Genomic DNA, 13431 nt, shown 5'->3' with positions numbered 1-13431 from the left:
TGTGGTAAAGCTGCTTTACACGCATGCGTGGGTAATTCAAATCTGCGGTCAAAAGCCGATGAATAAACGTGGTCTGTTCTAACAAGGACTTATACTTCAAAAAAAGGTGAGTGTTCTAAAGGATTTAACGCGGCTGATCACAGTGATCATTAAAAGTTGGATTATACCTACCATCTGTGTACAAAGGTCATTCTAAATAGATTTATTAATTAAAAGCGTGCGGTCAGATCATTCGCAGCTACATCGGTGCGGACGCATCAGACCGAGTAGTGCATTACACGGTTAGCCTCTATCGCCATATAAAATATTAAAGAAATGGGGATAACAATTAGTTGGTCTACGGTTGTACATGTCATTCATGTGCTAACGGGTACCCGGGTACCCGTTAAATTTCGCAACGGGTACCCGGGTTGGTTTTTCGTGATTTTTGACAGCCCTAACTCCCATAAGAAGTTATCCCCATGCAGCCCATAGATGTCTGATCACTTTTTTGCTGAAGGGGCACTAGAGGTGCAAACACACACATGACGTGAGTAAGCCAGTCAAGGAGGATAGAGTCTCGTACAGATGTCCATGTCCTCATAGGGTAGCAAATAAGGTCAAACTGACCCACTTTCATACTATTCTAGTCTGCAGTGATTGTAGTCAGCAAATCCTGTCAAGAGAGTGAGTGGCATACTCAGAGAGGCAGGTCTAAAGTAGCAATCAATATATACATGAAGATTGCTTCTTTTTTTACTCAACTTTTACGGTCTGTAAATCCGCACCTGCTCAACTTTTTATTTTTGCTTGGAGCTGTCTGTGATTTTCTGCCAACACAAACTTGGCTGCAACGATTATTTTATCCTCAACTACCACTGAGTACAGTTTACTGATCATACTGAGACTGCTCTGTGTGGCTGCAAACAATTCAGTATAGAAGCATACTCTTGAATATAGTCACATCAAAATTAGTTTGCTTGCACCACCTGAAGACCAGTTACTGTCAATACAGCTCAAACAACAATACTGATTGGTGTACCTACAATGGTTGATGTTGTAATGATTCCAGTAAGACTGCAAGCAGCATCTATGACTAAACACACGTTTGTACCTTACAATCAGTGCAGTTCTCTTGGTAATTTCATCTCGCAGCTGTTGTTCCACTTTATTTTTTCACATCTGTAAGACTGAGGATCTGTAATAGTTCTTATATCAATAATACAATCACATATTTTAATTTCATGACAGGCAGTCCTTGTCCAATCTCATCATCACATGCAGATGCAATACTCGTGCACTTCTAACCAGTTCTTTTTTTTCTGGCACAATTGTCATCCAGTTATGAAAACAAATTGCCTCAGGAATGCTTACATATCCCCAAATTGTGGTTTGGCACCACTCTCATACAAAAACACACTGATTATGCTAGAACCTTCGAAACTATCTTCTTTCCCCAATACTGAAGACGTGCATACTTGTTGAATAACCTTTTTTTCTCTGTTTAGTCAACGTGGGTTTAAAATATTCATTGCACTTGTCTTTTTGCACAAACATACTCAGCCACTTCAATAGTGATAGAAGAGGTGAAACACTGTTGCTCTTCCGCAGCACAAAGACTGTTTTGCTCATATCAGTCTTCAACAGCAAGGATGTTGGCTTTTCTTGCATCTCTGGATATTCAGATAATGTGCTCATGCGCAAACTGACTTGCATGTTTTACTGTTGTTTGGTTGGTTGCTGCTGCAGTAACAACCAGTGGCAGTGGTGCTAATAGTTACAGATCCAACACAAAGATGGGTCTATATAATTCAAGTACGTCTGCTTTTCTCATACAACTTGGTAAGCATATGCAAGGATCAGAAACTGCAACAGCTTCAATCCTGGTGATTATTTTATTTCTTTTGATGTGGTATCTGCTTGTGTTTGTACTTGGGCAGCCATATACATTTGTGGTTTTGATTTGTATCTGTGCATTTTATAGTACTCGTGAACCAATCCACAAGGCTGGCAAAGTTGTTTATGTGATTTGACTTCAGTGCCACATTTCAGGCAAGGTGATGCCCCTAATCCCTCATTTAATATTTGTGTGCTCTGCAGTAATCTTCATGGCATGTTCTGCCACAGGGTTTATATTTTCCACAGGTTGCGTTGCAATTTTTGAATCCCAATGCAGTGGAGCTTCCTACTTACATATGTACAAGCATTTGTCTGACAAAAACACTGCTACATTTTCTGTTAGCAGTACTCCCACTCATACTCTCCATGGCCAACACAAAGCTGTAAACCAATCCTTGCCAAATAATTGACCAAGCCTATCACAGAGTAACCAAAGCCAAAAACCTGTGGTGTTAAAATATCTTTCAGAAAGGATTCTGCCTCAATAAGCACAAATAAGTCATCATCGAGTAGGACAGCAACAAAAATTATGTTCAGTGACTGTCGCATGTACCCAATAATGTTGAACCTCCCATTAAGAATTTCATCTACTCTGTACCTGAGGAGGGCATCTAAAAAATTTATCATATATTTGCACCACCTCTCTTTTTTTGTTATGTCAGTATCTGATGCCATTATTACTACCCCAATTACCTTGACAGAGACTAATTACAGACATGTCATTAGAGCCTATGTACTTCATCATGCATGTACACTATAAACACAGTAGCATAATGTTGATGTTAACTTCACATTTTATCTAATGGAAATTTTGTTGTTGTTGTTATAGGGTTTAACGCCATTTTTCAGCACAAGATAGGCTATACATGGCGGCCAGTATAACTGGTGGAGGAAGAACCCAGGAAAACCCAGGGAAGAACCACTGACCCACAAGAAGCTACTGGCAGGCTTTCCCACGTACGCACGCTAGCCGAGCCTTGGACTCGAACACACGCAGATAAAGGTGAGATGGCAGTGATCTGGAACGGTGAGCACTTTAGACCACTCGGCCACTCAGGGCCCCTCTAATGGATATAAAAATGTATTGATGCATCAGGAGGTGATGCCCTACTTCCGAACTCTGTAAAATCAAGGTCATTCAAAATACACCAAAGTGGATGGTATTACAAGAAAGTAGTTTTCTTTTATGTATTTGCAAACAGAACTTCTTCCCCGCCTCCTCTTTTGTCATGGTTATTAAAATCATTGTACCATTAAAAATTTTATATAAAGAGAAGATCAAAATATTCTCCTGGGATTTTTTTACTTAAAGATACATCTTTCATATCTGTTAATACAACTGTACTATTATGTTATAGCGAACTTCTCTTTGAATATTAAAAAGCATTGAGAACAGCCTGAAAAGAGTATTCTGCCCTATCTACTACAGCTAACAGACATACCCCACATAATGCAATGGACATACACTATTACAGGGAGGATATTTGCTTGAAACAAGTGAATAATGGATATATTGCATCAAGTGAGTGAAAGTGCTTAAGATTTCACCCACAAGATGAAATAAAGCTCTTTATTCACTCACAGGAAGCAAATTTTCTTTTTATATTATATTCAAACATATTGGCTAGGAATATGTATAACTGATTGTAGTAGTGAATTTCTTACTGGGTCCCATATAATGTCAACAGATTAATATTTATGTTCTGCTGACATGTTTTGTGCATGTTTGCATAGAAAATATAAGTAGCAACATAATTCTCATTCCCAATTCAATATAAAATAAACCCATTTAAAAAAATCAAAGAAAAAAGTATCCAAACCTTTTTGTATTGAATTAAGTTCATTTAGAACAGCTGTCTTAAACATGCGGCCCACAGGCCACATGCAGCCTGCAAACCCATATCATGTGGCCCACAAAATGATTGGCATCACAATGTGTCATGAGAGATAACAAAGGTGGTGCAGCCCTTGGGCCATCAAAAATGCCCTAATGCAGCCCTCAGGGTTGGTTTGAGTTTGAGACCCCTGCTTTTGAATGTGAATCAGACATCTTGACTAATCAAGTGTCTAAACATAGAATTTCTTTGTCATAATGAAACCAATGTTTATTGACAGGCAGTGAAAAATTATTTATACTATTTCACTACAGTGAATTACAAGATTATTTCTCTCAGAAAATCCAGTAATTCACAGAGTAGTAAAAAAAAAAAATAATTATATTGCTGGCTGTAACTTTCCGAGGGGTGAAATGAAATACAGCCCATCCACTCTTGAGCCATGATATTGATATACACCATGACCACAGTATGTGACAGATCAAAGCAAGGACAGATTGATATCCATTGAGAAAAAAAATGGCTTTTTATAAATATGTGATGCAAATACTGTATTTGGATCACAAGCCACTAAATAAGCACAAAAAGTTAGTCTTAAAGCATGTATCTACTATTTTATGCTGATTAAAATAAGTTTTAGAACTTAAAAGCAAGCAGGATTCAGAAATTGTGCAGAATATCAATGAGGTACTGACTCACGGCAAGGTAAAGTCACAATCTGGTTAAAATCAGATCTCCACTGTCCTACATGAAGATCTGACAGGGAGCGATTAGAGGTCATGTTCTGATGACCTACATTAATACCATAACTTTAAATTTTATTTGCCAATCAGATGAAGTTTTGGAGACTGAGTAGTGTGGCTGAGGAACATCAATGTGTGCTGAATGAGTTTCAGATTTTTGAAAGCTGCATTTCCAGTGGCTAAATTCAAAGGTCATCAGAACATGACCCCTATGTGGTCTTTGTCAGATCTTCACATAGGACAGTGGAGATCTGATTTTATTTTAATCAGACTGGATGAAGTTAACTTCTTTTTCCTGCCAGATGAAGTAAATCTGTGCATATGAGTGACAATTTTGCCCAAATTGCCCCAAGTACAAGCCTTGTATACACTATTTGAGATGAGGTAATTATATTAGGTATGCTATTTCATGTGACAGAATAGGTCACAAAGAAGGTTTACAATCCTAAATGCACCCCTAGAGTGGGAATGGAAAGGCTTGGTAGAAACATATATAACAAGGTATGGATATCTGCGATGTCTTCGATCTCTACTTGGGTTGGGCCAGGTGTGTGCTTTAAAGTGAGGGCATTTAATTTTGAACAATACAAAACCAATATTATGATGAACAAGATCTGTTCAGGGTGAATAGAAGGTATTAGATCTGAGTACAAAATGTACCTGGCTCCAAGCAGTTATCTCATCCCATGTATACAGCAAGCAGCCATCTTTTTCCTGGTTCAGGACCCGTATGGAATCTACAAAAAGAGATAAACTACTTGAAAATTTTCCAGACAACTCATAAGCATAGCGTTTTCTAAAAAATCATGTTTTCTTATTGAAATTATTAACATTTTATTTGGGAATATTTTTGGGATAATAGTGATTATTCTTTAGAAATAGTGAACGAACAAATTGCAAACTGATAAGTTGACAGTTTTCTTCCTCAGTTTCTATTTCTTTTCACATATAAGACACACTTATGATTTAAACATAAAAGATTGTTTTTTTGAAGAAAGTAGAGCACTACAAACACATCAGCTTCTTGTACACACTGAACATTCAGGCATTCACATACTGGCGTATGGAAATCAGCATGGAATAAAAACTAAGTGAAATGATGAACCATCAAGAGGTAATTAAAATATTTCAATATATTTACAGCTGATCTAAGTCATTCTGCTTTAATTTACATTACTACCATTTTGTCTCTCCCCTTTTCCTTTGGACAGTTTGATTTAACTTCATCATTCATAGTTCCATAGACATCATCGTATGAAACAAAAGAAACTCCCCAACACTTGGATAATTAATGGACCAGAGAGAGAGAGATGGAGACAGAAAAAGGAGGGCCCACAGTTTGGACATTTTCATATTTAAGAAATAATAATCCATTTATAGAACATTATAATAGGTTTAAGAAACAACAACAACAAATCATTAAATACCTTACAGAATGTGTGCCTCATAACAGATAAATTTAACTTACAGTGTCTACAGTTGCAACATTGTATCATTGATATTATGAACACTGTAGATAGATCCCAAGGAAAGTGTAAACATACCATTATGACCAAGAGGTCTCGCTTAGGATTTTAAAACTATGAGTCCAGGACTCCCATTTTGGTAAAAATAGGAGTCCCACCATCAAAAGTTTCAGTCCCTTCTTTCCTACAGAATCAACACAGACGCGAGTGCATCTATTTATAGATGGAGAGGTTTTTGTAATGTAATCACTCACTATAATATAGCTTCATTACAACAGTCCACTGACAGGATCGCAAATTTATGATTTATTTACTTGTATACATACTTGTAGTAATTTTAGGCAAATAAATAGTATCTGATTTGCTGTTTTTTCCCCGTATTTTCGCAAATACATGTCAAGTCAGAAAACAGCTTAGACCTTAAAGCGCATCTCACGAATTCTACAACATAGCATTATCCCATACGTTTCTGACCTAAACAATTTGCATTTTAAAGTTAAATCTTTAATAAAATAATACCTAGGCATTGGTTTCAATGATTTGTATATTTTTTCTGAATATATTTGCCCGATGATTTAAGAGAACAGATAATCTAATAAACTGGTACATCCCAGACTTAGCAAAGTCCGCCATTATTTTCCGTTAGGCCTACTGGTTTACTTACAGTTTCAAACTAATTTTATGACAAAATAGTGTACAAGAGGCAGTTAACATATATCCAGATCACTGATTCTGATCTTTAAACACAAGTTTGTGTTTTACCATCAAAGGATAGCATACAGGAAATTGATAGTTGCTACCTTAGTAGGAAAAGGGTTAATGGTCAATCAGCTATCAAAATATAATGCTTGTGAATGGGCAAGAGTTTGTTTGTCAATGTAATTGATATAAAAACTAGGCCTAGCTACTGATGCCTTGATGAATACATTTCACTACAACACTTGAACTAACCAGGCTAAGGCGAGGGGCATTTAAAAAAAATATGGTATGGTCAGTCAATGTACCTCTTAAATAATCACAGGACGAAGTTGTTTTCGCTTTCCAAACAGAAGAAGGCAAAGTTTACATTTTTAGGCAACTTGTCACCCACCTACAAAAGGCATTTTGTCTAAGTCTCAACATGTCTTGATTCTGAGGTCACATGCACTGCTAATTCTGCTACATTTGGAAATGAACACAATAACGAAACCTAAAGTTGTTTATTTGATGTACTTTTATAAATGACCACATGTACATCTCTGGGTCTTTCTGCCTCTGAATTCAATCACTGTAAATATCAGTACATTTTCCCACCCGGCCACCAGTCAAAGCCTTTGAACTTGCTGCCCAGCTATTGCATCATGTTCTTTTTTATGTACTCTTATAAAATGGCAACATGTACATCAAGGGGTCTTTCAGTCACTGAATTCTGTCATTGTAAATATCAGCACAGCTAATTGATCAACACATTCTCCCACAAAGCAGGTGGCTGAAGCAGGACTGGCAAGTCTTTGAACTTTGCTGCACACCTATTACATGCGTACGGAGGACTCCCGCCTCAGTGATATTCTGTGTCCCAGATCAAAAATTGGCATCCAAATACGCATGATTAAGCATTTCCGAGATCTCTGATGACAAACCATATTCTTGTAGGTTACTTGGTGCAAGTTCAGTTTTAAGGTTTTCCAGCTTAAATTAGTTTTCTCTCTCACTCCATATTTCTGTGTACATTGCCCTTATGCATGATTGGAGAAAGGGGAACGTAAAAAAGAAAGGATTGCAATGAAATTTTTATCGTGAACCACGTTAAATTCATTTAGAAAATGGGGACTATTAATACTTTTTATCATTATTTTCATATGTCATTAATGATTAATGAGCGAACATTCATCATTGACCTATAGGCCTGCAGTTGAAAGAATGTTTATATTCGTATTATTGTGCCATGGGTGGATTACAATATATAATTGGTATATAGAATTGCTTTATACCAACACTTTAAAAGCCATGTTATTTCTAATGTATGTGATATATATATATATATATATATATATATATATATACAGTGGAACCCCACTATAACATGATAATTGGGATTTAAAAAATTGGATCATGTTAATATCATGGTTGCATTAATGCGGGTTTTTACAATATTTAACTTTTTTCAGAGAACAACTCATTGGCACATATGCATCTATTCATGTCTAATTTATATGATGAACAGGGTATCAACACTGTTTATTATTATGCCATCATGGCATGCAGTTCATCTATAATGCATGTAATTCCATTGAAAAATTGCACACAGATTTACAATATTCAATACAAACAATTCCCAGATCATTGTATCTGAATTCAACATCTAATATACAGCATAAACAGAGTATCAACACCGTTTACTTGCCGTCTGACATCATATCGTCGGGGCTTGTAATGAATCCATAATATATGTAATTCCATTGCACAAACTGCATACGAATTTAAACTGTTGAATAATTTTGTCACACATCATTATCTGTCCGAATTCAATGGGAAAATTTAACAGCAAAATTAGGTTAAGAAAGATGAAGCAGGTGTACGGTTCATTACGTTCCAGGGTCTATGAACAGTTTCTGTACAAATTTCTAAAAGTTTCTCATATGCATTTCCATGTACATTTATCCATTGCAAATTTCCAATAATTAATGCTTGAACTCCTATTCATTTGAAAGACTACAGCAAGAATAATTACCAATCAACACATGCTTTCACCATTCATATAACTTTTACTTCAGATTTTGTGAATACTGAAAGAAATGTGTGAAAACTACTATACTAATCATCACGCAAAGTGCAGAGAATGAATTGCATTTGTGAACTTGCTTTTCCAAAATGGTAAAATATTTTTATTAAAAAAATAGGAAATTAATAACGAGTTCATAAACAAACACCATACCCATGTAAAACCAGAGAACTAAGTGCAGTTGGCTTGCAATGGTCATGAGTCACTTTTATATAAAAAAAATTTAAGCTGAACACATGTACAATTTCATACCCTTTCAATTTCCAGCTAATAAAGAGGACATTATTTACTGGTCAACTGATTGCATCTAATAACACCGCCAAGCCCAGCCAACATGTTGGCGGTTTTTATTTCTTGATGTTTATTAAACTGTGACAATCTTTTATCAACCACCGCACTGCATGCTGCTTGGTTGTGTATGCAGTTAAAGAAGAAATACATATTGGCTATTGTTTGAGCAACAATTGTATACAGATTTAATTGAAGACAATCACAAAGACGACTTACTCACTGACCCGTAGTAAGTAACATTTCCGATAATGTTTATTTTGGCATAAGACTTCCAGAACCTGGTGATATTGCTAAATTTCAGAAGATACTCCATGATCGCATTATATTAAAATTCATACACAAATGCTTCCCCAAAATGATAACAAACACTGAACACACTATTTCTCGTACTTAAAAAAATATTCTTTCCCGGTATGAGAAAAATGGACATACATGTATTTAATAATTTCAGGAACCATGCCACGATCATATTAAATTCGAATTCATACGCGATCTCTTCCCCATAATGATAATATATTTTTTATACACTATTTCATGTAATCTGAACAAAAAATATTTGCTCATGTGCAAATGAATATAAACAAATTAGTGAGCCATGCCACGACCGCATTATATCCAAATTTTTGTTATAGCGTGGTGCGTTATAGCGTGGTTGCACTGTGTATATATATATATATATATATATATATATATATATATATATATATATATACATACACACATACATACATACATTTCTGCACAAGGTTGGTTTCTGTCTCCAATATTGAAGCAAAACACATAACGAATTTGACCAACTGACAAAAATAAAATACTGCAATGCTTACCATTTGAAAAGAGGCTATAGTCACCAAAATATTCTGTTCAAAATAATATTAATTTTGGACAGATGGGATACCACCCCCATGTTTTCATGACTGGAGATAATTTGACCTATTCTGCGCACAGCTTTGAAAAGATGTAATGTTTATCCATCGAGCTACAGAAATAAAATACATTATATTGGACTGTTCTCTCAGCAGTTCAGTCGAGTAATTAGGTCAGGTTTATAGCTAGTTTTATGAAATTCAACATAACAATGCCAATAAATGGCAAGAGATATTAAGCAAACTAAAACAATCTTGTAAAAAAAATTAGTAATGTTCAACGTTTTATAAAAAAAATAAGCTATTATGTGGATGAGAAACAACAATGAATAGGCTGTAATGTGTTTACAATGTCTTGTTTATGGGAAAAATTACTAACAAATTTAGAAACAGACTAAACACTTGGGAATTTCTTGAGAATCCCATTCTAGTGGCAAGTTGGCACGTTGGGTAGCCGATGATTTTGTATATGTAGAACAACTTCTTGCAAAATTTGAAGCTTGGATTAAGATGCAGAATCTTTTTAAGGTATACATTTCTATATTTTATATAATGTATTTATTTGCATAATTCTAAAAGATACATAGTAAATAAGATTTTCTTGGTTACAGGTTCAAAGTCATGGATTGGGTTTTGATGCTGACATTTAGAAATCACATTTTCATATGCAATTCGAGTCAAAAAGGAGAGAAGTGTCCTCCCTTGTAGTTATTATACAGTACATGTTTCATTGTATGACAAATCAATTTTAAGCAACGATACGAGCCCCTATGCTAATGTACACTGCAACGCACCTCGGTCGTAAGAAATAAGTCGTAACGTAGAAAAGCAAAGACAGTCCTACATGTAAGACATAGCACATGATCATTTTGTTTAGGTGCTATACGTAACTATCAGCGTCAGGTCTTACATGTAGGACTAAAGCAAAGATAACTGCAAATGTCATCTAAACATAGCACTTCGTGAATTTAATACAAACATTCTCGCTTTAAATGTGATGGCAATTTTAGCTCGTCTCGTCGCTGAAGTAAAAAATTCTCAATAGACTCCCTCAAGTCTAAAACCCTTGTTAATGCAACCATTATCACATGACTGCTAGAGGATCGAGGGATTCCGAATAGCCATCCTTATTCGAGCATGAACATATATTTTAACCCGACGTTGTCAGAGGACACTGGAGCGGGTAACAGACCGATTCAGACCACACACAGGGCTGATTCGGACTATGTGAAATATTATTAAGTCTCACCTGGGACTTACTTAATTGTGACATCTACATTTGTTTAAAATGTGATATTCCACATTTCTCTTACCAAATTTAAGATTTAATTAACTATACTATCATGCTCTATATTCTGATCATCACGAGGATCTCGTAACAAAGAAATAAAGAAAATGATAACGCAACAAAAATGGTGATATTATTTATGTTGAAAGTTTAAATATATTTTATGAATCTTTCTTTGAAGTACAGTATGGTCTGATGATGTCACTGCCTTTAGCATATTTATGTAGAATTTATCGTGATACTATATATTGCACTATATACTAATATTACTAAATACAACTTGTATACTAAAAAATAAAAAGTGATGTCCTATACAATTTATGATTTAGTACCATGTAATATCACACGTCAATACCATAAGTCTACATTATTTTAATTTTGTGGGCATCGTAAGATGAAATATATTTAATAATATTTGTTTAAAGCACTGTATGTTAATTTTTGTTCTCTGAATTCATAGTATATCATTTAATGTTATTAAAATTAATAACACTGAAAAAAAATATCAATGCTGTTCATTTGTTTTCGTCTATAGTCTTATTATGGTAATGTTTTGGTTACTATATACTGCTCTGATAATGTTATTGCCTTTATAAAATAGATTTATGAAGAATATTTCATTATACTTAATAACTTCAATATACAAAAACAATGAGCACTGTCATTGATTTTCATTAGCTGAATTTATAATGGATTTTTTAAAAATAATGTATGCATATTATAATTGATAAGAGCAAAAATATACAATGTACAAGAGCACGAGTATAAAACAGCATAGTATTAGTTACAATAATTGTAGTTATATAATATAGGAATGGGAGAAACTAAAATGTCTATAAAATGATGGCAAGTAACTTCAGTAGCTAACTGGTTGAGGTCCGTTTATCAGGGTAGGATTTGTACAGTGCTATCACTCTTCCTTGTTGCTCGTCTATTTATGCTAGTAGTCTGAGCTACCGTCGGATGCTGTCTTAACTTAAATTATTGCGGTTTGTTTATTACTTTGTTTGAGTATTGCGTCCTTCATTAATTTAACTGCAAACATTAATAGTTGCATCATCTGGCCATGAATTGGCAAAACCCGTTTGACCAACGTCGCTTTAATTAAAGTGCTTTTGATGTTATTTTGACAATTTACTAAATTTAGTACCATTTAGTACCATATTTGAATACAATATATAATGCTGACGTGATATAATTTGGGGATCATTGGTTACATGGGAGTATTAATTATATTAGGTATGTATTACTATACAAAAATATATATTCCGAAATTAATATTAAATGGATTTAATGTGTTTAATGTGTACCTTAAAATAAATATTTTCAAATGTTTCAAAAGTTTAAAATAAAAGTAGTTGGTTTACTGATTCCAGATTTTACTCCAAAAAAACAAAACAATTCAGCGATAAATTAGATAAAAATTTAACGATAACGGCGAAGTAAGTTATAATATCGTTTTACTCGTCAAGACCTATTTACACAAATTGTTGGGGTAAATATACCGTGAAGAAAGACTGTTAGCATGACATTCGGTCCATTAACATACACTACTGTTTGCAAGTTTTGATATTGGCCTGATTTATTAAAAAGATTAAGTTTATATTTTCTTTATTGAAACAATGGAGAGTTATTTGGTTTAAAAAATCTCATTGTGATAGCTCATATCTACTTTTTTTTTTATTTCGGCTAGAAATTTGTTAATAACTATCAGATAAAAATGTAACAACTGAATAATAACCATTTGCATTATCTTACTATGCACACGAAAACAGTAAATCAGGTAGGTGTGTTCCATTTTTATTTTTATTTTGATATTTAACATGGCATTCGGGCTGAACCATACGGTATATTAGACCACGCTCCTAATCAACCAGCATCAAAATGAAGTGTCGTCTTTCATAAAATACGATAATCCTGTAAAAGTAACGTTCATTGATTAAACTGGTTATTTATTATTTCAAAAACAACAGCGCCTTTGTTCCACTTGCTAATGTGTTCTTTTTAATCCAATTTAACACCGAAACATTATCAAAGGCGACCAAGACAAGTGTTATTATTTGTCATCTTATGCCGGTATGCAGTTAACAACCTTACTGTAAATGATTGCAAGCTTGTTTAAGTATACGCCGTCGAATCCGTTTTGCTCAAGGATCTAATAACGATGCAAAAAATCAAATTAAAGTAATGATTACAAATGAGACCGTGCTAAATTGTTTTGGTTGCTCAGTCAGAGAAATCATACCAATAAGTTTGCAAACATGTTTATACACTGGAATATTTTGGAAACTATACTCATTTTA

At 34.5% G+C, this 13431-nt stretch overlaps 1 protein-coding gene across 2 annotated transcripts in view; it reads right to left on the bottom strand.

Annotated features, from left to right (window-relative positions):
- LOC149774336 (protein pigeon-like) overlaps positions 1-10931 on the bottom strand; it is a 198703-nt gene extending 187772 nt beyond the window's left edge. For both annotated transcript variants that reach the window (XM_089945450.1, XM_089945451.1), the window contains exons 1-2: positions 10820-10931; positions 5117-5193 (exon numbers count right to left, since the gene is read on the bottom strand). In XM_089945450.1, coding sequence (XP_089801576.1) covers positions 5117-5193; positions 10820-10922 — 180 coding nt within the window. In that variant the 5' untranslated portion in view covers positions 10923-10931. The remainder of the gene's footprint in view (positions 1-5116; positions 5194-10819) is intronic.
- Positions 10932-13431: the final 2500 nt, after the last annotated feature.

Source organism: Sinohyriopsis cumingii, unplaced genomic scaffold, assembly GCF_028554795.1.
Source record: "Sinohyriopsis cumingii isolate HCF-2022 unplaced genomic scaffold, ASM2855479v2 utg000349l, whole genome shotgun sequence".
NCBI classification, from domain to species: domain Eukaryota; kingdom Metazoa; phylum Mollusca; class Bivalvia; order Unionida; family Unionidae; genus Sinohyriopsis; species Sinohyriopsis cumingii.
Note: the sequence above shows the minus strand (reverse complement) of the source record. Positions and strands in the feature narration are given on the sequence as shown.